This window comes from Centrocercus urophasianus, unplaced genomic scaffold, assembly GCF_019232065.1.
Source record: "Centrocercus urophasianus isolate 14NV4802_14NV808 unplaced genomic scaffold, USGS_Curo_1.0 seq_16, whole genome shotgun sequence".
Taxonomy (NCBI): Eukaryota; Metazoa; Chordata; class Aves; order Galliformes; family Phasianidae; genus Centrocercus; species Centrocercus urophasianus.
Genome location: NW_024884711.1, coordinates 14,205,028 through 14,231,728, shown reverse-complemented (window position 1 = coordinate 14,231,728; position 26,701 = coordinate 14,205,028). Strand labels below are relative to the sequence as shown.

At 41.7% G+C, this 26,701-nt stretch overlaps 1 protein-coding gene across 2 annotated transcripts in view; it reads right to left on the bottom strand.

Moving 5' to 3' along the window:
* Positions 1 to 10,618, bottom strand: part of RFTN1 (raftlin, lipid raft linker 1) — a 94,995-nt gene extending 84,377 nt beyond the window's left edge. Inside the window, exons 1-3 of one of the 2 annotated variants that reach the window (XM_042816621.1) lie at positions 10,537 to 10,578; positions 2,024 to 2,173; positions 976 to 1,131 (exon numbers count right to left, since the gene is read on the bottom strand). In XM_042816621.1, coding sequence (XP_042672555.1) covers positions 976 to 1,120 — 145 coding nt within the window. In that variant the 5' untranslated portion in view covers positions 1,121 to 1,131; positions 2,024 to 2,173; positions 10,537 to 10,578. Of the gene's footprint in view, positions 1 to 975; positions 1,132 to 2,023; positions 2,174 to 10,536 lie in introns of both variants that reach the window. The other variant, XM_042816620.1, reaches the window with a different exon arrangement.
* Between the last annotated feature and the right edge of the window lie 16,083 nt (positions 10,619 to 26,701).

Sequence of the window (26,701 nt, the reverse complement as noted above, 5' to 3'; positions counted from 1 at the left end):
GTGCGAGGTGGCACACAAAACAATGTGCTAGCAACTCTGTCTCACACAGACAGACCTACCATCACCTCTTCCCTGGACCTGACTTGCGAAACATGAAGCAGCAGCACAGTGCAGGGCAAAGCACAGAGGCTCTACATGGCATCCAGCCAGCTGGCTGTAACAGATTTTGGTACTGTGTTGGTTTATATATAGCAAGAAGCAGGTCCCAGCCTTCTGCTCAAGCTTCAGATTTCCAAATGGTGTGAGGAGTAATCGCTTGCAGAACAGGCTAATTTTGAAGTGAAAGAGGGCACAGGCGATAGTGTGAGCAATACTGGCAGAGATGCTTGATGTCAATCAGCAAGGAAAGAAATGAAATATCTGCAGATTGTCATATGAATTAAAGCAAACTACTTCAGATCTCAAAAAAGGTAAAAATGGCATGAGACTGGACCATTATGCCTTTCATGTTCTAGATCTTCAGTGCCCCTCGTCACTCTGTTTCCACCCATGTGAATGCACATACAGGTGTTCGTAACCATGGAAGAGTTATTTAAGGTAAGTTTGCAAAACTGAAAACACTAATTTCAACCTCTCAAAATACTCCTGAGAGAGCACAGGGAGCAGGAAAAAAAGAGCAATAAAATATGTAACATACCAGACTTGAATCACTTTACCATATGAAACTTGGATAAGATGCAAATTGAGAAAATGAAAATACATCCTTAGAATAACAAAGGAAAAAAAACAACCAACAAAACATGGGTAAAAAGAATCTAAAATCTGAGAACCTACAAATAAATTTACGGTCAAAAAATTCACAGAAAATTCTCAGGAAGATTTCTGCATGCAAACATGACTGGAGAGAAGGCACTGACTTAAACTAAAAGACATCTTAAAAACTATCAGGCATACTATTCTCAACCCGTTATCGAGCAGTTAACTTGCCAGTTTGAATAGCAAAAAAAAATCTACAGGAAAGTACAGCGTCCTTACCATCATTCAGTGTCGTGAAGTCCAAGAATCGATACTCATAACTGACATCTATCTTAGTTTCTACCTGGGGCCTCTTCAATGTTGAATAGATGTTACCAGGCCGTTTTTCATCATGCTTCTCTAGTTTGTTCAATCCACAACCCATTTCAGCAGCTCCTGATACAAACAGACAAGAAAAGGGAAAAAGGATAATGACAAAATATTCATTTGGGTTTTTAATCTTTCTGGTTTTATTCACTGCAATATAATACATTGGTGATTTCTGTTTTTAAATGCAAGCTATCTATAAAATATATGAAATAGTATAATAAATGTTCAGATAATAATTAAAATATATACCACTTATATCAAGCCCTGGGCATAATATTATTTTAATGTAGAACTGATGGCTTAATGCATGTATTTTCCATCTTCCAAATGTATGCAATCGTATACTTTGGTAGATACATTGTCTGTTACAGAAAGTGGCTAAAAAAGCAAAATTATTTGCTAGCATACAGACTAACAACAACAGTTTTTATATAAGCAGTTACTATGCAAGCATATAGTATTGTCTTTCACACAAACCTTTGCAATATCGAAACGATCACTGAGATTTGTAATTCAAAAGAAAAAGCAGGTTTGCAGAGAAACCAGCACTGAGGAAACTACCTCATTTCCTTCCACCCTGTTTGTTCAGGTTAGGCACAGGAAATAATGGCTTTAGAGAAGCCTTCTTTAAAACAGAAGAGGTCCATGACGACTGAACCAAATCAGATAAATCTGGTTTTCTTTAATAGGCAGTCAGTCCAGAACGTTGTACAGGATGACTCTTGACAATCATTTTGGCTACACCTTGAAGGTTTCTCAATATCCTGCTTTATTGTGGCTCGCCTGAGTGTGAACAAATGGAAGAACAGCTTGGTAAAAATGTGCAGATGATTGTAGGAAACAAATCACAACCCATGCTACAGGAAGAAGCTAAATACTCTTATTCCTCTTCAACAACGCTGTTGTGACCAAGGCAAAGGACCTGAAGCAGTTGGTAGTATCAGGAGATAAGACATACCAGTCAAGCACCTGGGCTTTCATCACAACCCACTGAACATCCTGTCCCCGCCTACGGAGAACTGCTGCTTCAGGGAAGGGAACAACCACCACCTCAAAAGCCTCTGTCACAAACCAGGGCTGCCTTTACCTTGGCAAACAATTCATAAACCTGAAGAGGAGAAAGAAAAACCAGCTCAGGCTCCCCATCTCCAAAAGTGTACTTCTACGCACAGATTACAGCATCATCCCCCAAGCAGATAGCAATTTTCATCAAATTTCCAGCATAAATGCATCCAACAATCTATGTGAGCCTCTCTGTTCCCTTCACCATCCCACCAGCTCATCTACATCATTCCTCATGTCTCTATTTGAATGCAGGTGACCATATGTTCAAAGTGAGAGCCTAACGATGCCCCTTAAAGCACCATTAATGCTTCCCTCTCTTTAATCACATCAGCATTTCTCACGGCTGAATCCCAAGCACAGTTCACTGTCATCTTCCTATTAGCCAAGGAACCCATTTATTCTCATTTGTATCCAACACAGCTAAGTGAAGAGCACCCAGCTCTAACAGATCTCTGCTCATTCCCCATTACTCTCTGCTCCCACCACTTGGCCATCATTTTGTCCAACTCCTCCCACACCCAGAGCTGGGATTCCTTTTGCTATTGGCAAAGCTGCCTGGCTTCGCACCATGGGCAGATTCCACACACGGCCTGCATAACAAAGTCACCAATAAAGATGTCAAAATCGGCCCGACCAATGCATCAACCCTTAAAAATACCACAGAAAACAAGCACTCAATCAAGAGGAAGCACGAAGAACATTTGCTAGCATGACCTCTAGCATCAAGAAAAATGGATATGTCTTATCTGTTCCCAAACCTTAAATATTTTGGGATTCATCCAAAAGAAAACAACGTTCCCTCATTATTTTGGCAGAAATACTGGATCTGAAACTTGGAAACTTGGTTTGTAAATTTAACATCAGAAAACCTCAGGACCTTCCACTGCTTCCCATATCATACTTGCCTCTATTATTTTTGACTGCTACTATTTTTTTTTTTTTTGCAATAACAATTTATTTTATGTTAGAAAACATTTTTTTTTTCCATACACACAGCAGCTTCTTTTGCTTATGCAATACAACCAGCACAAGTCCAAAACATTATTTTCATATATAAATGTATGTTGTACATTAATGTGCCTAGCAGGATACTACGAGTATCTTAATAGGCTGTAACGGACCACAGCTTTGTACCTCTTCATAAAGATGACTTCACAAGAAGTATGAGGAAGGGAAAAAAATTATAAAAGCCAAAGCACAATATGTATGAGTATAAATAAATAATTATTTACTCTTTTGCAGAGTGCAGAACTAAGCTAGCAGTAAGCGTCAGCAACTCTATCAGTGCAAGCAGGGGGATGTAAGGCTAGAGCACAGTCCTGCTGGGAAGGAGCTGGGGGTATTGGAGAATGGTCTCTCCCAACTCAAAAGACTCTGCAATACTGTGATTTCAAAGATCAGTGATGGCCCTGTAGCTCTTCCACACAGTAAGCAGACAGTACAGAATTTCGTAAGGAACAAATTCCGTTTCAGAGGTCACTAAGCAGCAGAGCCTGCAAACACCAGTTGCACAAACCCACAGGATTCCTCAGACAGACCTCTGCAGAAGGAGACCTTGGGGATGCAGTGTTTTGTATCACAAAGAGTTTTGCATTCTTTCCTAAACTGAGGTTAAAGTGCTAGGAAATACAAAGCTGCTCGGCTGGTGCCAGCTGCAGGCACTCTGCTGCACTTCTCCACCAAATCTGTTTCAGAATACGGCCGCTTAGAAAAGCTGCCCACCTGCACGGTCCCTCGGAGGGGCTCACCAGCAGCGGCAACTGCCGCCCTCCCCCCGCCCAGCTAAACATCAATTAACGTCCCTGAGGATAAATACTTCCCCACTGTTCTTTAAGTACAAAATTATATTTATGTTACTAAATCAAACAAAATATGAGGGAGGATGTTTTCATTCAAATCAAAATGGTATTTCAGTAGAAAAAATAAGTTTCACAGCATCATCATCTTTTCCACAGTAATTATGATTCAAGTGATGTAGCAGTAGAAAATAAATCTTAATAAAGTTCATACTTTGATACAGGAGTCTATGAAAAAATAATAATGCAGAAATGTATAAATACTTGAAATCTTCCAAAAGACACTGATGGTCCACGTAGGACACGCAACCCCTGAATCACCGAATTCCACTCAGTGTTGTCCCACAGACTTCCTACTGGGACAGTTTGTGTTGTCACCTTCCAGCTCTTTCCCTTCCTCTCTGCAGCAATGTCATTCCTGCTCAGAGTTGTTTCATCCTGAAGTCTGAAAACATCTCTGTGGGTTTTAGGTAGAAATCTTGCTGTCAGCAAGACATCATTCCTTAATCTTCTATATTTATGTAATTGAGAAGTGCAGTACAAAACGTTTTATTATTGATGCTTTCAAAGTAATCTCAACCCACTTCAGTTCTTTTTCAACAGCTCTCTTGTTTTGCAGTCAGAGATGTTCAAAGATACTATCCCACATATATTTATCCTGGCTTTCTCTACCTGCATGTGAATTCTACATCTTTTATTCGAAATTAAAGCAAAATATGATCACTGAATAATATTCACTTTCCAGTACAGTAAATCTGAAAATGATTCTTCAGGAACACTGCAAAGCTGTCAGATATTTCTGTTCTCCAGAAGGTTAGAACCTTAGAAGACAAATATTCTTATCATCGTTTATTTAAAAACTCATTTATCAGCCCACTAGTTCCATACTTGAAAGAAGAACCCTAAGCAATAGTAAATGTAATATCCAATGAAGAATGTTAACCGCTAAAATGGAGATTAGTTACAGGCTCTTGCAGGTACAAGTGCTGGAAAAACCAATTCCATCTGCAGACTCTTTTTTCTCCCTGTGAATTAACCTTACTGTCCTCACAGTCTCTTAAACTATTCTGTGTTCAGGCACATGATAAAACTAGAACCGAAACCCAGATCAAGAAACAGATTTTTTTTAGTCTGTATCTCGTTTCCATTTTTTGCAAAATAGCAAAAGTGGAAGCTGTGATGAGTTGCAGAAACACAGCAAAGCCTCTGGTCAACTAATGCTCTTTGTCTCCTGAACGGCAGCAAATGCACCCCCCTGTGGAGTCAGGGAAAGAGTGCCTTTCTTCTGCAAACCGAGGTCAGAAATTAACCTGTAGCTTGTGCATGTTAGGAGAATTCCCAGTTGGAAGCCAGGGGATGAGCTTCCTGCCGCCACCTCCTCCTGGTCACTATCCTTCACCGTGTGTTTTAGGGGTACAGTTGCTCTGGAGACTGGGAGAATAGTAAAGAAATGCCTCCAACATTGCAAATACCAACCTACCTCTGAATACTGCTTCCCAATTCAAGTTTTACTGAAATTGATACCACTTTTTGTCATGAAAAACAGCTGTCAGTCACAAGAATTTTTAGTCAGAAGGAAAAAAAACAATTTCCATTTTTAAGCACCTACATGATCCATGACAATGAGCACATCCTGAATAAAACGTAGGCATTTTTATAGCTCTTCTGGAGATTTGCCAAGTTTTCAGCTCCTCACCTCAGCACCTAATCAAAGAATCACAGAATGGCCCAGGTTGGAAGTGTCCTCAAGAATCATCAAGCTCTAACCTCCCCATTTAATACTAGACCAGGCTGCCCAGGGCCCCATCCAACCAGGCCTTGCACACCTCCAGGAACGGGGCATCCACAACCTCTCTGGGCAGCCTGTTCCAGCACCTCACCACTCTCTTGGTGAAGAACTTCCGTTGATATCCACCTAAATCTTCCCTCCCTCAACTTAAAACCATTTCCCCTTGTCCTGCCATTATCTACCCTTTCAGAGTTGGTTCCCATCCTGTTTATAGACTCCCTTTAAGTACTGAAAGGCTTCAATGAGGTCACCCTGCAACTTTCTTTTCTCCAAACTGAACAAGCCCAGCTCCCTGAGCCTGTCTTCACAGGGAGGTGCTCCAGCCCCCTGATCATCTCTGTGGCCCTCCTCTGGACCCTCTCCAACAGCTCCTTGTCTTTGTTGAAGTAATTTCAGCTGTTTGGCTTTGCCTTTCCAGTTCCCCAGCCTTGTTCCAAACAGATGAAACACACACAGCAAGTTCAGAACCACCAGAGCACAACAAGAAATACAGAACAGTGCCATGCAGCTAACAATTCATTTTCTTGCTAAGGGCTCAAGATTCCTTTTCAGGCACAAAGAGAAGAGAAAGCAACTTTCTACATGAATTTTTGACTCTCTTTGTTTTGGGGGCAGGGAACAACTAGAGCTAATTTCTTGATTTATCGTCCCCTCCTCCATACAACTCCGTAACAATTTATCTCCAAAGAATAATAATGAAAATTACACTGAGATGTAACAGAACCACATGGCTAATGGAAGCCTGAATAGATTACAAGGCTCATTAAGGGATGCTTATCAGCTAAGTATATATTGGCTAAATAGTTTATTTCAACTGTATCAACATTACGGAGTGACTGCTTATAGGGGGGATTTTGAAAGACTTCCTAAACAATTCTTTTAAATGCACACAGCATTGCACACAGCTCTTGCGCAGTGCCTTAGAGTGCACATTCAAGTACTGTCTAATAAAAGTACAACACAGCCACCTGAAACTTAAGGTAATTTTAATATTTACATGACATAGGGATCTGAAAGAAGCACGCTGTACAGGTTACGCCACCATCAGCTTGGTTTTAAACACAATTAGTGGGAATAAGCTCGCCTGCATTACCACATTTTCAATGTTTATCGTCCAGAACTCGTGACCTCCTTTTGTAAGCCTCACCATAAATTATTAATCACTTTTTAAATACAGATCATAAGTTACTGAAATTCTTTCCACAGATTATGAAGCGCAGTGTTCTTACCGGTGAGTTCAGCAGCTGGGAAACCAGACAGCTGCAGTGTATTAATAGGCTTTCTCTCCCGATTTTGGTTAAGCCCTTTCATCCTAATTCTTCCTTCCATGGGTAACACTCAGCTACCTCACAGGGATGCTAGAAGGCTTTTATAAATAATGACAGGACTTCACATTTGTTGTGCAGTAATGAGATGCACTTATTTCCTTAAACCCTCACTCCTGCAATCCTGACCTTTCCACGTTCTAAACAATAAGCACTCCACGCTCAGCACAGTTCTCTTGCTGGCATGTGGTCATTTAATTCTCGCATCTTCTGCAGCATGCAAAACACCAGTGTGTTCCATCCTCCTTCAGCCCCAAACAAACCCTGGGAGAGCCTGCAAATTATGGGTGAACCCCTTTCCTAGAAAAATTAAAGGAACGAAACAAATGACAAATAAGAGGGTAAAAATCAGGCAGAGAAGCATCAATGAAGCAGAGGATTAGAAACACCACACCTGGCAAACAGGGTGTGCAGATAAACAAAGAGAGAACAGTGCATTCAGGCAGTGCTTTGCAGATTCCCAGAACATAACCACGCTCCTGTGTTTTCCCTCTCATTCAGCATGGCATAGGCTTTGTGTGTGACATCATGAAGAGGGGAATTTCTTACCTACACATACCCCAGTTGGTCCTTTTTCATGAACATTACCATACAGTAATGCTGTAAGCACATATTCAATACATGCCATGAAAATTTTTATCTGCAGGAGGGGAACAGCTGTTTAAGTAGCCAACATTTTCAGAGAAATATGGAAGATTCCGAAAGACTTTATTTTGAAAATACAAAGATCAAATACTATACACCAGTCCTATCCGTGTCTGGATGTCGCAGCTGACCAACTTTTTGCCATGTACTTACCAGCAATATCAGGATTTACACTTGCAGTTGGTAAGTAAATCTCTGCTTACAGAAAGGTTGGTGAATGAATAATCCCAGATTTGTTCTTTATGATTGATTTCATTTAAATTGAATGGCAAAGCAGCCCAAGTAAATCTGCAATTAAGGTTTTCAATTTCAAAAGGCAGATCCCAAAAATGAAGGCAACTCGTTAGGGAGATGAACAGGAATGAAAGGCTGGAGGACTTGAGCACACGGGAGGTCTGGAACATGTTTAAACTAAATGTGGGTATCTGCTGAACGTGTAACCCTAGCAAGTGGCGAGAGAATTCATACAAAGGTTTCCAGACCCAGCGAGATGAATTACCTAATAAAGAAGGAAAGGTGGAATAAGCAGAGGGCTTTCAAGGGACAGAAAGCAAGCTCAGCAAACGAAACTACAGCCTCAGAAGAAACAGCAGCATGAAGCAAGTAGTGACAGGAGTTGAGCCCAGTTAGGCCAAAGGCACCAGAACTGAATGGAGGCAGAATTCAAACCCTAAGGAGACACTGGTTCTGAAACCCAGTGCTCTCAAAGAGCTGTCACAACGCAATGTGGATTCAATTGCTAGAGTTAAACAAACGAGTGCATCGACCTCAGTACCACTTCCCTGAGAAAGAGACTATGTGAAAGCAGCAGGAAAGCATAAATTGGTCAGTTTGGCCAACTGCTTGGTCTAGCCTTGAGTCTGCTAAGCTTTAGGAAACTTAACGACAAAAACAAAACAAACTGCAGATAAATACAGCACAGATTCTACAAAGTCAGAGCTGACCACCCGGACAAGTGAGGGTAGGAAAGAAAGCACATTCCTGGCACGCAGCATGTCAAGTAACACACCACAGCAGTAACAGATTTTCCCAAAGTATTATTAGGTGCGATTGCTTTTATGATGTTGTTCACAATGCAGCTCTACATGCACTCCTTCCTCCGCTCTGGCCCTGGGCCTGCAGCCTGCAGGCACTGCTCACACACTGGGGCTGCCGCCCACCAGGACACCTTCTGAGGGAAGCACACTGCTTCACGTGTGCACGTGGGCTGGAGCAAATAGAGGTGTGAGGCAACACTGCTGGCTTTGGGGAGAAGCTTGAGAGCAGCAGGTTAAGGGGAGAACCACGGGCGTTCCCAAACCTATGCGCATCACCCCATGATTTTACCCAGGGGATTTAATACACAGTGGCATCTTTTTCAATGCAGCAGGAGATTAAAGGGCAGCACCCACTTCAGCAAAACACTTTTAGGCAAGGTATTTCTATTCAAAGCAAAAAAGAGTTAACAGTCCCAGAAAACAAGCTGGTAACATTTTTCCTGTAGCACATTTCAGTTTGCCTCATGAAGCCAGAAGGCCACTGAGACGCCACAAACTAGGAAACTACTCTCAAAACTTGAAGGAACCGAAAGCAACAAATGCTTGCTGCCTAGAAAACTAAAGACTGAACGGACTCGACAGAAGTATGCACAGAATGTCAGGTGCGAATGAAGCCTTCCTTTGAAGCTGAGTCCACACTTCTCTGAGCCCACAGCAAACAGAGAGGAGGAACTGAAGCACACTGCAATGCTCAGAGCACAGAGTGAAGCCTCAGCAGAGCACAGTGCTGCAGAGCTGGGAGCCCCACACGCGCTATCCCGAGGCAGTCAGCCACAAAGCACAGTCCTGGCAAGCTGACGTGGTAAAGAGGAGCACAGAGCCCGGTGTGAAGCTGTGCAGCACGGAAACGGCAGTGCTCACTGCCAGAAAGCCCCTCGTCCAACACAACTAACTTAAGTTAGATTCCTGAAATCGCTGTTCATTCTGTGACTGCTTCTTTTTCCTCAGGAAAAAGAGAAATTAAAATACGCAAACGTGACTGCTAGAACTGCAAACAGAGTGCTACTGCTGTGATTCGATGCCCACAGCTGAAACGGATCGGATTCCTTCAGGATAAAACATAAAAGCAAAAGGACAGAGGTCTCTCGTTGTACTGTGGAGATCAGCTGTGCCTTGACAGCATTAGTTATCCTTCTATTAAATCAAACAGCGTAATTCATTTTCACGGGAATACAAACAGCAGCGGCACATGCCCGCCCTGTCAGGTGCGGTCACCTCGGTCACTTCACACCCCGTCGGGGGGCGCTGGGACGAACCGGAGCCTGTTGGCCCTCAGCCGCAGAGGCCAAACGCGGGCAGTGCTGAGCGGCACGTCGCTGCCCCTCGGTTCCCAGGTGCCGCTCACCTCAGGCGGCGGGCACGAAGCGCTCCCCTTTCCCGCCGCGCACCCACCGCGCCGGCACGCGGAGGCTATTCGGGCACGCGGCAGCTCGCGGCCAACGCCGCCCCCCGGGGGATTCCCGGCGCCGCCGCCCGACAGGACGGTGTCGGCACCGCCGCCCCACGAGGCCCAATCGGTGCTCGGCTCCGGACCGGCGCGGCCGCCGGCCCCCTCAGAGCTGGGGCTATATCGCAGAAAGCGGGACCTGTCCCGGGACACGGGAGCGACGTTCCCCCCACTCCCCACATGCCGCCCGCAGCCCGCTCAGAAGCGGCCGCGCCGACCGGCCCTGATTCCGCCAAACTTCAGGAGCGGAGGACCGAGAGACGAGCGGAGCCCTGGACTCCTCCGCGCCCCTACCCGACTGTCACCCCCGTCACTTCCCGCTCCCTCCAAGTTTCCCCTGTCGCGCCAGGCGGGTGCGAGGCGGTACCTGGGACAGGCGGCGGGCGAGACGCAGCCTGGCAGCGCTGAAGGATGCCCGGCGGGCGGAGACGGCCGGCCTCACTGACAGCGCTTCCTCCTCCTCCTCCTCCTCCTCCTCCTCCTCCTCCTCCTGCGCCCGCCCGCTGTGCTCCGGGGCCGCTCCCCCTCGGCGCCGCGCCGCCTTACAGCCCCGCCGCCCAGCAAAAAGTTTGTGCCGCACGGCACGGGGAGGCGCCTCGCGGGGCCGGGAGCTCCGAGCCGAGCTCCTCTGCCTGGGGCCGCGGCCACTTCCTCTTCCTCCGAGCTGCCGGGCGAGCCCCGCGCCCTGCCGGAGACGCGGAGAGTCGGGGGCAGCGCCTCCCGCCCACGCTGCAGCCGCGCGCCCCCGCGCTGAGCCCACTGACACGAAGCGGGAGCGCTCCGCCTCCCGGCCGGGGCTACAAACCCCTCGCACCCCCGCCTGCACCCCGCCCTGCCGTCTCCTCCCCCCCGGGCTCCACCTCGGGGCTTCCAGCCCCGCACCTTCGAGGCACCGCGACTCACCTCCTCAGCCGCTTTCACCAGCCGCAGGGGTAGTTCGGCAGGAACGGACCTCAGGACGGCTCTGGACGCGGCTTTACTGTGTCGGATCTTGGAGAAACCTCCACAGGCACAAACTGCACAACTGCTTTGGGCAGCATCTGCGTCTCAACTCAGCTTCCCTCGTAGTGAAAAGCTTTTGTACCCAGTACCCAGACCCTCCGGTCAATGTGTCCATCTCCTTTCACCCTCCTTCAGTGAGGCTGGAATGCCCCCCCGCCTCTCCCCAGCCTCCATGCATACCAGGGCCTTCCTTTCCCAGAGTCAGCATGTATACCTTTTGTTTGGCAACAAGTCCATACCTAGCCTGGTTCTTGAGCCTGGTCAGCAGGCATGCCCAGGAGATGCCATCTGCAGCCCCATGAACAAAGAGCAATTGCATATCTTGCCTTTTCCTATGAAGCCTCGATAAAGACAAAAAACAAAACAAAACAAAACAAAACAAACAAACAAACAAACAAACAAAAAAAAACAGCAGTGCCCTTCCTGCTGGGCTCTAGGCAGAGCAGAGGCCATTAACCACATTAACCCATTACCAGCAACTATCAGGGCCTAACCAGTTTATTACCCCCTCTCTAGTTGCCCACCCAGAGAGACTACAGGATCCTAAGGACACACAAAAATAGCACAGGAGCCACCTTAGTAAAGTTGCCATAGCATCCACCACCATCCCCAGTCTACAATCCAGCCATTCAGTCACAGAAGGCAAACAGTTGGTAGGAGAGGATGACACCCTTTACATTCACATATTTCATGCATCTGGGAAGTCTGTCCTAAGAAGCTCAATGATTTTTCCTCAGTTGAGACTGAAATTCTTCTGGGTTTCCCAAAACGTGTTTTTTGGGTAGAGTATTTGTCTTACTGTAGTTGTTTTTAACCTCTTCACTACAAGAAAGACACTGAGGCCCTGAAGCAGAAAGCACAACAAAGCTGTGAAGGGACTGGAGTACAAATCTTATGGGGAACTGGGACTGTTTATGCTAGAGAAGAGGAAGCTCAGGAGAGACCTTACAGGTCTCTGCAACTGCCTGAAAAGAGGCTGCAGTGAGGTGGGAGTCACCCTCTTCTCCCACATAATGAGAAGCAATGGCTTCAATTTATGTCAGGGGAACAGGTTGTCCTGGAAAGTGATAGAGTCACTGTCCCTGGAGGTGCTCAAGAAATGTGTAGGTCTGGTAGTGAGGGACATGATTTCATTGGTGTGATGGTGATGAGTTGTCCGTTGGACTTCATGACCTTAGAGGTCTTTTTTAACCTTAATTGATTGTGTGATTCAGAAGAAAGAACAACTGCTCTCAGCTCTTCTCAGCATCCTCACACAGTGCCCAGCTCATCTCAGGTCTCCATATATCAGAGTCTCTGGAGTAATTTCTGTCTTGGCTTTCATTCACTGATGGTAGTTCTTCTCTTCCCTGAGACTTTATTCTCAACACCCAGTCCAGCAAAACCAAAGTAAATGAAAAAAAAACAAAAAACTAAAAAACTTTAAGTACATAAGCCTTAGTTGTGCTCATATTCTGTGACAGGCCTATCCATAACTCGTTCAGCCTTTTACAGCTAACAGCTGTTGAGGGGAATAGGAGATTCCACAAGCCTTTGTGGATGTCAACACCATCCCTACATGCCTTGGCAACATTTCTAATATCCTTCAATGGTTTTGCCTCTACCATACTAGCTTTTTCAATGAAGTTCTGTCACATGCTGCCTGTTCAGCAAAGCTTGTCTCCCAATTCAATTAATTGTTTTCCTAAGTGGGATCCACCACTCTTGTATACAGAAAAGATTCTCTTTAAAAGCCTGCTAGCCTTCCTGTGCTTGTTCACTTTTCCGGAAGGCATAGGAGGCAGCTTTAAGAGCTCCCCAAGTAGGAGAGCAAAGTTTGGTTTAAGTCCAAGGACTGTTTGTGTCTCACCATTACCCCTCCAGCCATCATGGAGATCAAGTCCTCCACATGAATTCTGTAACCTACACATGTGCTTGCTTTCCTAAAGATTTAATTGATCATCATAACCCTCTGGTCTGTAATTCTACCTAAATGTCACCCTCAGTGGTCTCTCCTTTGATGCCTACCAGTCACACCCAGCCTGTCATCCACCTAAGAGATATACACCAGAGAGGAAAATCATCTGCCTTCATCTTCCCCTGCCTTTCCAGAAAAACTTGTACCTATCCTAAGTGTCATCTCTGTGGGCCAAGTCTGGAACTTCACGCACTGCCTTTATCATACTTCTGGCCTGTTCAGTGACTCCTGAAACACCCCTCATTAACTCTCATCTGCTTGAAACCCTTGTGTCCTAAGTGTGCTGCTACACTTCATCCACTTGAGACTCTCCCTACTGTGTAGGTGTATAAAACAAATTCAATTGCTATTTAAAAATAAATAAGCACAGAGTACATTAGCATCTCAGCTCCTTCGTAACTACAGGTGCAAACCAGTTCCATATTTAAGCCAGGTGTTGTGAGGGATTCAATGTCTGAAAGTATTCTCTCCAGCTACAAGGGAACATGAATGTTGCTCAGAGTGGCTTTTGTCTACACTCGAGTCCTCTTAGCTATCAGCACTGGTTAAATAAGCCAACAGCCAAAAGCGTATCATCAAAATAATGGATATGGGGAAATGAATTACTTCTTAACCAGTGCTGAACTAAAAAGCAAACACCAAAGCACATTTTGTGTGTTAACTTCACCTATCCCCTTTTGTGTTTTTTTTTTTTTTCCTCCCTCTCCTCATTCCTTTTAATTATTCGCTCAGTTTTTCCTCTTCCCTTGTCCCTCATCATTTCTCCTCCACTCATTAGTTTCTCTGGGTTTCCAACTGTGTGAGAAAGCAGCATGCATTCACACCAGGGTGCCATGTAATTGAGCTGTTTTTCTGATACTACTGTTAAAGCATATGGGGAAGGATTACTAAGTGTGTGAGGAAGAAGTGAAAGTGCAGTTTTCCCTGTATTATAAGGATATCAGGTCACAGATGGCTCCAGAACAGACATCCCAGGCACTGAACCTTGCTGACACCACAGGATTTTCTGATCGACACCTCATGGTGTGAATTGAATGGACATCTGACAACATTAGAGACTTCTGATGGTGCAAAGTCTTCTCAGATGCAGAAAGGAACATCGACACAAAGAAAACAACACTGGATGACCATAGATTGATGTGAAGTAGCAGTCCTGCACAGACAAAGAACATTTAATACCAGTGATTACAGTGGGTCACAGTACAGACCTAGACACCACAACCTGTCTGCTGTCTACTTATCAGATTCAGATACGTCTGCAAACTCAGAGCTCAGAGATACAAGGTGTTTTGACGCAGATTTCAAACTGGAATTCCTCCATCCCAAGTTAAACTATTAAAACTTTTTTTTTTTTTTTTTTTTTTTAATGAGGACAATTCTTACTGAAATTGTTTAATAGATTTTTTTATATTCAAAATAACGCTCATGTCCAAAAATTCCATTGCAAGAGCAACAAATTACTAGAATAGGGTATAACTACTGTCACCTATTTTAACTTGTCTATATTAACAGTAAAATAAAAACAATCTAAGAGCTTGATAAAAAGGCACATAAACGGAACATACTATCTAAATTGATGGTGTATACCTAAGCTGTTGTTTCTGGACTATCACTGTGAGAAACTCCAGAATTCTGACTCACACACTGTTTAAAATATGCATTATTCCCATATTTTGGGATAATTGGCCTCTTTCAGAACCATTTTAGTACAGATTTGATTAAAGAGAAGATCTCAAACTTATTCGGAGCACCACATGAAATACTTCTTATAGTCAAAGAGAAACATTCTTCAAGAGAAATCCTGATTAATCAAGATTAACTTGAAAACTCCAAAATAAGCATCCTAGACATTTCATTTTAAATATATATACATGCACAAACTAGTCCAAAACACAAGACTCTGATAATTAAATCATAAAATTCCTGCTCTAACAGCTAACTAGAAAAAACTGTGGAAGACCCTATTGCTACCAGCAGCAGTAAGATGCTGCCCCTACACAACATACTAGTAGGCAACATTCGTTTATTTTAGTGAGTTAAAAATTCTTTGATGCCTTTTTATTCCTATTTCTATCCAGTGCAATTTCTCTTATAAATCCCCATACTTCACAGTACAGAACTCTATAACCAGGAGTGATCACATTTTCCATTTGCACTTTGTCATGCCAGGTGCAGCTGGGTAAAACAAGTTCAAACTAGGTGTAAAATTCTACTGCTAGGGCAAGTGAAGAATTCTGCTCTGCCAAATATCTGCACTTACTTTGGCACAGGCAGTGATAATTACGCATTGTGAAAAGTAGCAAGAAATCGTATGTACAGTGCTTCTAGTTACACTTGTTGATAATGGGAATTCCAAGCCTCATTTGAACAACTACTTGGGAAGATCCACCAAAGTATTAGCAATTCATGTTCCAAAACCCTAATTCCGGTTACTGGTATTTGCAGTATAGGGTTGAACTCCAGCATCTCAGTCCCATCCTATGTCCTTGCTTTCACACACTAGTATGAAATACTTACAGCTATTTTAGAAAAATATTTATTTCCACTTTGTCAAAGGCAGTACACACTCGCAACACCACATTGTACAAGATTCAGCAAAAGCTTAAATGACAAAACAATGAGGTTAATGTATCCACAACTCTGCAAAAACATATTTAATATCTACTGAGATCACTATAAATAAGACTATATATGCAAGAAAAGCCAAACTTTCAGAGACAGAAGAGATGCATAGTGATTATACAGAGCTGCTCTGAAAGTAATGCCTTCTATTTCATTCTATTACATTCTGTTGCAGTGAGACAGGTGGCATTAAAGGGGCAGTCTGACAAAATGGCATCCAGAAATGCATGTGAAGCAGGGTTGTGTCACTGAACTTCCCCATGTGGAAAAAATGGCATTCATCAGCACTTGCTGAACATTTATGGAGACCAAACAGTTGATGTGAGCAGTTCCAGCGAGCGCACTGGACCAAGACCCAACCTTAACTACCAGGGATAAATAGTAGAAGGATAATGGGAAGCTACAATGCATACTGTACAGTTTGGTTTATGCTGCAATTAGCATCCCAGAACATGGAGTTGTTGATACAATTGCACAAGCTTTGATGGACTCTCCAAAAGCAGGCAGTTGTACAGCTGCACAAACACCCATACATTCAGTATAAGGGACAGTGTGACACTGAATGACAATAACTTGTACAAGAAAATTAAGATGGGTCGAGGTGGTCTGCAAGTACTTTAATACTTCAGCATCCTTGAAGTCCCTCATCTACACAGGCAATGTTGTTAAGGTGAAAGGCTGAGAAGACTAAGAAAACTTCAGGATTTGTAGCAAAGGAAAATCTAAAGAGAAATGCAGAATTTCTGGAAATTCTCTTTTAAAGACAAAACCTAATTAGTAACTATGAGAAAAAGTTTTGTACATGCTGCAAGACTGAGTTAAAAAACTCACAGCCAAGCCTCCAGTCATTACAAATTCACCCAGGGGTGAAGACTACTGATTGCTGAATATACTACTTGTACAGGATCTAACACAGACTCTTAAGTAGCAGTGAAAGCACCAAAAAGCACTTTATGCCAGATCTAACTAGAAATAAGATGTCAGGACAAGGCTAGCCTTCAAGACATTGCTTAGGTATGAGAAGAAAAGCACATCAGCTATGTGTTAGACTTGCTCAGACTTTGAAAACTACAATCATACAGATCTAGATAGTTCCATTATAAATAGATTTAATTATGTATTAAACAGCCTTACGCTATCATCAGTCACACAGAAATGGAAATCAAACAGTGTTTGTGCAGCTTTTCATCAACACAGGGCAAATTACCAAAGCAAGTGACTAGCACTAGAACAGGATAAATACGGACGCTACACTCACTTGCTCTTCTTGCCCATCTATAATCTTACACTAGAAAATGAAAACTGTAGCTAACTCCTACTGTAATCTGTACTGTAATGTTATCTTCTATGCATTATTTTAGCCTCCTGAGACGAAAACGAGGTACAAAACTTACTGAAAGTCTCTAGAAATCTTATTCTGCTTGCTATGCACTCAGCAAACAGTATTTGCTCTCCAGGAAAGTTTAATGCTTGAGTTAAGTGAATTTGAAGCATATCCTTGTCATAATTAACAGGAGCAGTAAGAAAACACTGATGGCATTTGTGTGTCTGGTCACAGCAGCTGCATTTTCCCAGCTAGCTCCACCTTCTCCTTATCATTGGTTATGAAGAATAACACACTAGATGAAAGAAGAGATCGTAAGATTATTTAAAATTAAGTATCACAGAAATCAAATTTGCAAGTTTGAGTCTCTTTGACCTCTTAGGAAACTGAGGTTCAACCCTTTGTGTGATCTAATTTAGATGAAAGTAGAATCAAGGATTATTTGTTTCCCACTCTAGCCCAGCGCTTCTTGCAGGGGGCATACAAAGGGGACATTTGAGCCAAATACCCTCTTAGCAGCTCCTATGCTAAAAACTGCAACAGAGTTGTCTCCAAGTAATTTTAGATTTTCAAGCTGGAAATCATTCATTCCAAAATTGTTAATGGCACTATAATACAATTCAGTTCCATCCTTGACTTGCACATATGTGAAGGAACAGTCACAAATATGAATTTCATAGTTTCTGAAGCTGCACTCTGCGAGCCAAACAGGCTGTCTTGGCATGGGAGAATACATCACCTGCTGCCAAAACACAGACAGACCCCTGCCATTTAGATTAAGAGATCACTCCACTAGCTGAAACAAGATCTGCCACAAGAGCTCAGTTGAAAAACACTGAGAGTCACCTCTACCTGCGTCCCATACATTTGTTACAAGAATCTTTTCACGGCTTATCTTGTCTGAACGCTACCTGTGGCCTCAGCAGCGACTTCTCATTCTGTAGACACTGGGATCCTTGGGCAGTTAAACAGCATGCATACAGCGCTTGAAAGCTACCACACACAAAAATACTGAGCACTTCTAGAAAAATTTCAACCATAAATACAGTGTTAGCTACCACCACCTTCTTTCAGGTGGTTGTGAGGGTTTTTTTGTGCATATTTCATTTTCTATTACAGAATTGAAATTATTTTTAAGAACACTAAGCGCGGCAAAAACCTGCTGAAGAGTCCTAATGCTTCATAGCCTTATTTATTTTTTTAATAACATCTTTGTTGTGTGTTAATGGACTTCAGTAAAACGTTACTAGGTTTGCAGAAGCAAGGATGAAAACACAGGGTTCATATAGCAAATAATTCCTTTTATTTACAGCTGCACTATGGTGTTGTGGCAAAATAACACTATTATAGCCTGCCTTGCTAATTGATAAAGTACACACCAAAAGGAAGGACCAAAGATGACCAGAAATCCTGGGCCCCAATCTGCTGGAAGCTGAGCACATTCTTGAGGATCTCTTGCCTTTTATTTTTCCATATACAGATACTGTTCTCCATGCAACTACACTGACTCAAGCAAACATTGATCTGACCAAGTGTAATGTTTCCTAACCAAGATTCCAAGATTTACAAAGTACAGAAAGTCAGCAAAATAATACTTCATTTTTTGCTTCTTTAGTGGTGCTTTTCTAACAGCAAAAAAGATATTTAAATTAAAAACTCTTTTCAGAGTCTGTTTGCTGTTAGCTTCATAGTAAGTCAACATGGGATATATACTAGAAAATGTCACCCAAGAAAGCAAACATTTCAGAGAGCTCACAATTCCCTATGGATAGCAGACTTAGCAACAGAAAATGAAATAATTCGAAATTTCTGCTAAATGACTCCTTCCCTTCTTTCTAATCAACCCAGAGGGACCCAGTCCTAGCAAACACATCAAGAACTGGCAGCAAACACTAAGCACTGTAGCACAGGTAAAATACACAACTGAGTTCCCATCTGCTGTCAGTTACTGGGTTCCATCTGTAAGAGCAGAGATCACAAGAAAGAATTAAGTTTAAGGAACTGTTCCATGCTCTTATTCATTTCAAGCTTACGCCTATAAGAAAAAGGAACAGAAATGAAGTCTGATGTCCATGTTCAGAATAAATGAAGATTTTCAGGTTTCACTACATGCCTTTTTTTTTTTTTTTTTCCTCTGCAAACACTGTTTCTTATTGTAGACTGTATAATAAGACTAGATGTGCCTGGAAACACAAAGGACAACTCCAATTTTTTCTTATACTCCTTCAAAATATTGTAGAGTTCAGGCAAAGTATTTGACTCGTAAGCATTTTACAGGCTAATAGAGGAACTGAGAAGAATTACAAATACATCAACAGGAATTCTTCAGCTACAGATATTTGTGGCTTAAGCTTACCTGCTCTACTTCCCTATGGAGTGCGCAGATCCTGACCACACACTCAGAACCAATGTCAAATCTGTCACACCCAGTCTTCCCCCTTAATCTATCACATTGGAACTTGACAGTCACTGCTCTATGAAGTGTTCTCACTGCATTTCTTACAGCTGTGTTTTTATATGCACAAATGAGTTCTCCTACAGAAGTAACTACTACATTCTGCCATGGACAGCTTTTACTAGAAAAGGACAGGCTTAGTATTCCACAAGAAAAACATTTCTAAGTTACAGTATTCGGTAGGCTTTTGTTAGCTTAACGCCCCACCTGCTGGCTGATGACTACATTACATTGTGACAGCTAGCAAAGAAGTCACATGCCTGTTACTGCCACCAGTCAGCTGCTGTATGCTGTCATGGCAACTGGTACAATGTAGGGAAAGGATACACAGCTGGGTCCAACAGTGTGATGATAACATATGGAAGTAAAACCTAGATGGTTTTAAAGCAGTCTAAAACACTAACATCCATCCACACAGATCACACTAAAGTATCACAAAGCACTTAACAACTACTACAAAGACAGTGAACTCATCTACCTTTACAATTCCTATATACCTCCAGCTGCACCACAAACTCAGTTGCCATACTGGGCTCCACCACAGCCACATAAACAGTTTCTTGAAAACTGATCAGTCTCAAAGACAGGAAAGAGTAGTCAAAGTTTGTGGTGCAAAAATACTTGTCTCATTTTTGAGAGCACTGTTTGAAAGAACAGCTTTAAAGGTTGGCTTATTCTTAAGAATATGCGCCACCAGTCACTTAATAAGCAAATCTCATACGGTCAGAGGAACTCTGCTTTGTGCTGACCACGTACAGGATCTACTCCTTTGAAAAAGCATGAATAAGAAACTTGTCAGAGGCCAACGAACCTTCCTGCCTGCCTCCCTGGATCTCACACAAATGCAGTCAGGCGCTTGCTCAACTCAAAAGGAAGCAGCAAAGTAGAGACAAGAAATGTTTCTCTAGTGGTTTTGAATATAAATGCAAGCCTAGAAAATATTCTTACCAGATGTACAAGACTTTGCTGATGTACCATTCAAAGTTTATCTGCTATTTCAATTCACCGAGGCCCCAGCACAAGCCTGGGTCTCTTGCAACTGCCTAGAAGTGCAGTAGATAAAAGCTGTAGATAAATTGAGTTACAGGTAGCAATTCAGCATTCCATACTTGGGCTTCCATTATCTTGACAGAAACATTCAGCATTGTCTCAGCATTCATCTGAAAGCTTCAGTCTAAACCACTGAACAGAAGAGCCCCTCCTCATTTTCCAGCGGCCTGCAATTCCTGAGCATTCTGGCCCCTTTTACCACATCCCCCACGAGCACAATGAAAGAAGGCCAATCAGCACAGAAATCACAATTTACTAGCAGACAATGCTGCACTACAGTCCTTCTGAAACACCACTGCTATTGATTTTATTGATTTTTTTCTTACTTTGAAAAATATGCTTTAAAAACCTCTTAGCAGAAATCACACTTTAATTAAACTGCCACAGACCTAAAAGAGCAGAAAAATCATTTCAGTCTCTTAAGTCAATGAAGACCCATCGTAGCAGTGATAGGTGCTACTGTCAAGATTTATGGAAGCTACTGCAGCATTCATGTTGAACAACCACAGACTTAATTCCCTGTCAAAAATAGATGAGTCCTGTATTTACAGTAAGAATACTATCAATAAGGATCTGTTGGCACAACTTTATTTTCCCACTTAGAAGAGATTTAGTAATTAAGTTTGCTTAACTCCAAGCGTAAAGATTTCTATTTAGTGAAAGTGAAAATGACCTCAGTTAGCATTCCTAACATTTACTGCTGTAACTTTAACTGCATGTCAGTTTGCTGAATAGGAGAAATAAGGTGAATATTTATATAAAATAATATATATATATATGTGTATGTATGTATGTATAAGCTGAATACTTTTGTTTAAGGTGAAAGCTTTTGTTTGCTTTTAAACCTCTGGGACTGCAAGCAAGTTTGCTATTTTTCAAAATAATGGTAACAAACAACAAACTCAATAGCAAGGAAAATAAGGGAAACCATTCACAGTGTAAGGCTTTGTCTACAATACTACATATATCTTGCCCAAAGATACTCATACTAGGAGGAAAACGAAGAGCTGAACTGCTATCTGACTCCCCTTAACTACAGAGCCATCTTTTAATACAGTATGGTGCGAGTCCTCTAATGGTTATGGGCAAATTATCTTCCAGAAAAGACTTCCAGCCTACCTAAATCACAAGGCAGCTGCTCAGTGCAGCAGTTAGGATTTGCAAAGTGACAGAGCAATTCTGAGGAGGATATTCTCCCAGTCATTAGTGACTTCAGCAGAGATTTTCATCTCAGTAAGTGTGCAAGAAGATAGAAGATGATTTAGTAATGCGACTTAGTAACCAAATGCATACATTAGTCAGAAACCACATAGTAATGGTAATGTGGTACGTCACAGCCATCTTTATATCCTTCCAAAAGCCAAAGGCGAAAGCATGTGCCCAACCCACTCAAGTAGTGCCATTAACTACTACAGACCAAAACATTTTCAACTTCCAAGCATCATTCTTCTCCCGGGGAAAAGCATAAATAGCCTCTTAAAGGGCTGTTCTAATCCTAAATTATCCTAAGACTACCCAATGAACATGTTCAGTGTACCAAGGGTACCACACAAAATAAATGTGAGAAAAAACATTCAGTTAAGTTTGTCCTTAAGCTCATCCCCGTCAAAACCAAGCAATATTCAAAGTATTATTCATTGAAAATTAAAATACATAGTACATAGAGTATAAGGCTCAACTTACAGCACTTTGGATGGGACAGAGGGAAAAGAAAGCAACATTCTCAATAGTTCAAACACTACTTCAAAACATATACAACCAACTTATGAAGTAACAATATAAGCAAGTAATGATGGTAACTCACAGGAACATTACAGAGCTGTCTTCTGTTACAGAATCCAACCCAGCTGAAACAGTACAGGACAGATTGCTATGTACAACCCACCATGCAGACAAAAACCACAATCTTCTGCAGCAGATGTCTTTATTATGTATTTTGAGGCTCTGAGAGCGTTATTGTTGCTTTATGCTGACAGCTCTTGAACAGGGTACATACTATATAGATACATACTCCACATTTTTAGCTCTGACATTTTACAGTAATGTATTTTTAAAATTAAAAGTCTGTATTCCTCATTACTGCACTTAATAGCCTTGCAACTGTAAACTAAAAGAACAAAGCTTTCTCACCAGCTTGAGGAATGTTTTGAGTACCAAGCACATAAATTCAAAGCTTTTCCCATGTAGCGCAAACTTCTATCCTATCCTGCTAAAGCCAGAAGAGTCACAGGATTAACAAAGACCCAGAGTAACTCAGCTTGTGTCCTCCTAAAAAGAGTTGCAGTTCAAGCATACTTCAGTCCCCCACACCCTCTTTTCTCCCCTTCCTCTCCAACCCGTAAGTTTAAAGTTCATCATAAACTGGAGAGCAGGAATGAAATACAGTATGAAGCAAGAACCCATCTAGATTGTGAAGCTACTCAAACTTTTTCATTGTAGAGATAATACTTAATGATCCTCTCCTTTCAATCTGAATCCTTTTAATAGATTACGTTCTCAGACTTGAAGTGGCAAGACACTAGAGCTTTTAAATTACAGTACGCCTATCATGAAATACTTGTCCACTAACACCTTCCTGCAGACATCTACAGGCTACAGATGAGTGGACTTTGAGAAAATAATTGCTTCATTATGACACTCACAAGAAAGTCCTCTAAAAGGTTCACATTTTAAGGAATTAAGGAAGCATTTTTTTGTTTCTCTGTAGCATCCAAGTATCAAATAATCTTCATGTAAGACAGAACTTGGCATCTTAGTTTAATGCACAAATACCTAGAAGGAAAAAAAATATTTCCATTTTGACAGAAAATTCCTGTCTGTGCCAGACAGACTATCATTCCAACAGAGATCCAAGAATACCATCTGGCTGGCTGTCTCATTCCAAGACTAGTTCTGTCAGGTGGCAAAGCTTGCGAGAAGAGTTTGAAAAGGCCACAGAACCAAACAGCACACTAGGACATTTCACTTAAAGGACCATAAAATAATCAAGTGCCTTAGTTAAATAATACCAAGTAAATGCAAACACTGTTTTGCTATCTTACCTAAACAACTAATGCAAAACTAATGCAAAAAGCTGCCTTACTAGTTACAGGAAACTTGGATGCTTTTGGATCCCACACAAAACATACTCGAATGTCCCAATTTCTGCTGGCATGGTTAATTTTCTTCTCTGCAGCTGGTATGATGCCAGGCTTTAGATCTAGGAGGAAAATGATAACACCCATGTTTTATTTATTGCTGAGCAGTGCTTACACAGAGCCCAGGACTTTATGCTTCTCATGCCACCTTGCCAGCAAGGAAGCTTGAGGTTCACAAGAAGCCAGGAGGAGACACTGCCACACTGCTGACCTAAACTGGCCATAGGGATGTTTCACACCACGGGGCATCATACTGAATGACACTGGGCGCAGTCAGCCGGGTGGAGGAAGTGCTGTTGAATGAGCAAGCTGGAAGTCATTTGTTTTGTGTTTCTTCCCTACTAAATTGCCCTTATCTTGACCCCCAAGTTCCTTCCTTCCCCTCCTCTTCCCTGCCATGACTTCCTAATCCCACCAAAGGGGGGACTGAACAAACAGCTGTGTTAAGCTTGCCAGGTTAAGCCAGAGACAAATCAAAATTTGTTTCGCTTGCACAAGTTTAAAAAAACAAAACAAAACAAAAGCATATCCCTAAGAACCCACTATTATACCTACCAGCTCCCAATTAACATGGTCCACTCAATTTAGTAACACAGGAGGAACAAACTTGCAAGCAGCTAATTGTACACCTACTTTCAAAATGCCTTCAGCTACAGCCATACTAAACAGATGTTTTAGCTTTCTAAACGCAACACAAAAAGAGATTTACCTACTACTTCTGTGTTATGCTTACAGGGTACTTCAAACAAACATTAAAGATGTTCTTAGTTATAACTTGTTACTTTCAATGGTATATGCCACAAAATGTACAATTCCCAGATGGGAATAATTAAAAAAAAAAAAAGATAGTGTTTTCTATGGGTGAGAAATGGCTAACAAAAGTAGCTCAACATGATCTAATGGAAGAGAAAATAAATGGTGCTTGTAAGGCCTGAGCTATGCATTTCACTAAGCCTTCTCAGCATGCTTGTAAGAACAACTCATATCTAGCACCAACCATTTCAAACATACTGAACAATCAACTTGCTCACCAGATGGCCTTACCAGAAACACTTGGTCAAATAAACATAAAATTTGCACTTTATTTAGATATCTTCTGTTTTTATCTCTTCTTTTGGTGTTAAGACTCCTCAATGAAAGCTACATACAAGCAGATCATGTTTTCTTATAGCACAACATAAAGAATCAAACACATCCCAAGGCAACTTAGCCAACAAGAACATTAAGCCAAAATGAATTCTGCATTTGCAAAGAAACAATTACCTTTATCAATAAACTGGCATCACAGATGTAACATTACAAGTAGGCTGCTGCTTAGGTACTTAAAGTTGCAAAGGAAAGGGTCCTTGTACTCAAAACTCCAGATTACTTGTATGTGGAGTTTAATTGTGTACGATTGAAAACCACTTACACAGAAGCTGGAAACGTGGAAGTATATCAAAAGAACAACACTATTAAAGCAATAGGTTGACAAAAACATGGTGACTGATAGTGCAGAAATACACTTAAGGACACAGCATCTTTAGTGATAAGGAACAGTCTGAGCTGAGAAAAAAGTGAACAACTTTAAGTCAATTTATGCTGCCAGAAGATTGTTTGAGTAATTTTATGTGGAATTGCACCAATTATTGCTATCCCCCAAGCCCTCTCCTCTTCGCCTCCCTCCTGCAATTTAATAATCTCATCTTGAACACTCCTACTCCTGAGCAACAGTCCTGGGACATTTCTATGCTGTATCTTATAGTCCATCACCCAGGTCTGTAGCAACTCAGCTCTTACTGCATGTTTCACTGACATCTACTTCTAGACATCTGAAACAGGACATGCCATTCCATTCATTCATACACACACATCTACAAAGGAGTTATTTCCTTTTTTATTTGGAGAGATAGGGTAGTACTAAGAATGAATCAGACTAGGACTCAACACACACACAAGATTGACTGCTGTTCTCAGTTCTACTCTTTCAAAAGTGCAGGTAGGAACTAACCCAAACACGGTAGGTAAGAATTCCAGTTACAACAAGCTTATAGCAACAGATCTTCAATTCCTTCAATAAATACTATGCTGCATGCCTTTCTCAAAGCAGCTTAAAAAGAAGTATTAGGATGTCACTCACACCAGGAAGGGTAAGTCAAAATAAAAAAATTTATTGTTTCAAAATACATTACTAAAATCTACATAATTATTATTAAAATATGCTTACATGTATTCTTTGATTAACACTTTGCATCACAAAGTTAGGCATATTTTAAATGCAGTATTTTCTCACAATTTTAAGATACAGGTATTGCTAAAATTAATCCAGTAAAAAAAAAAAAAAAAAAAATCATACTCCCCTGAGCAGCCAACATAACTAATTACATTCTTGCATCTTAAGTTACATACAGGAATCCTAGTATTCACACAGATAAATTGTCATTAGCCAACAAAGACATTGATTATGTATCTAAAGAGAACCAGGACTTAAAAGGGGCTTCAGTTGAGTTACACCTTGACATCTTCTGTTCCACTGATTAAGAGCTCAGTTTTAAAATACTCCATCTTGGACAAGGAACTGCTTCAACTTTTGAACTGCAAGAGGTAACTGGTTGACATTAGTAACTTAAAATTGTGGTTTAGTAAGAACTAAATTTTAACATGCAACAAACTGTACCTTAAAGCTCAGAAGAAAATCCACATGTACCAAACAAACCAAGAGTGTTTTTCTTTTCCCCTTCCCCATATAAGTTCTTTAAAATTAGCATTTCAGTTAGTTAGTGGGAAAAGCATGCAAGCTAGTAATAAAACCTGGAAGCATTTCAACTCTACAACTTCAAACTCCGCAAGCAAAAATAGCTATACTGGAACAGGTAAAACAGGAACACAAACTTCAACTTGAAGCAACTTTCTGAAAAAAGGTTACACTTTTTACTACACATCTTACTAAACTGAACTGTAAGAACATCAAAGTAATACATTTATGTACTTCAAAGTCTTTGTTGA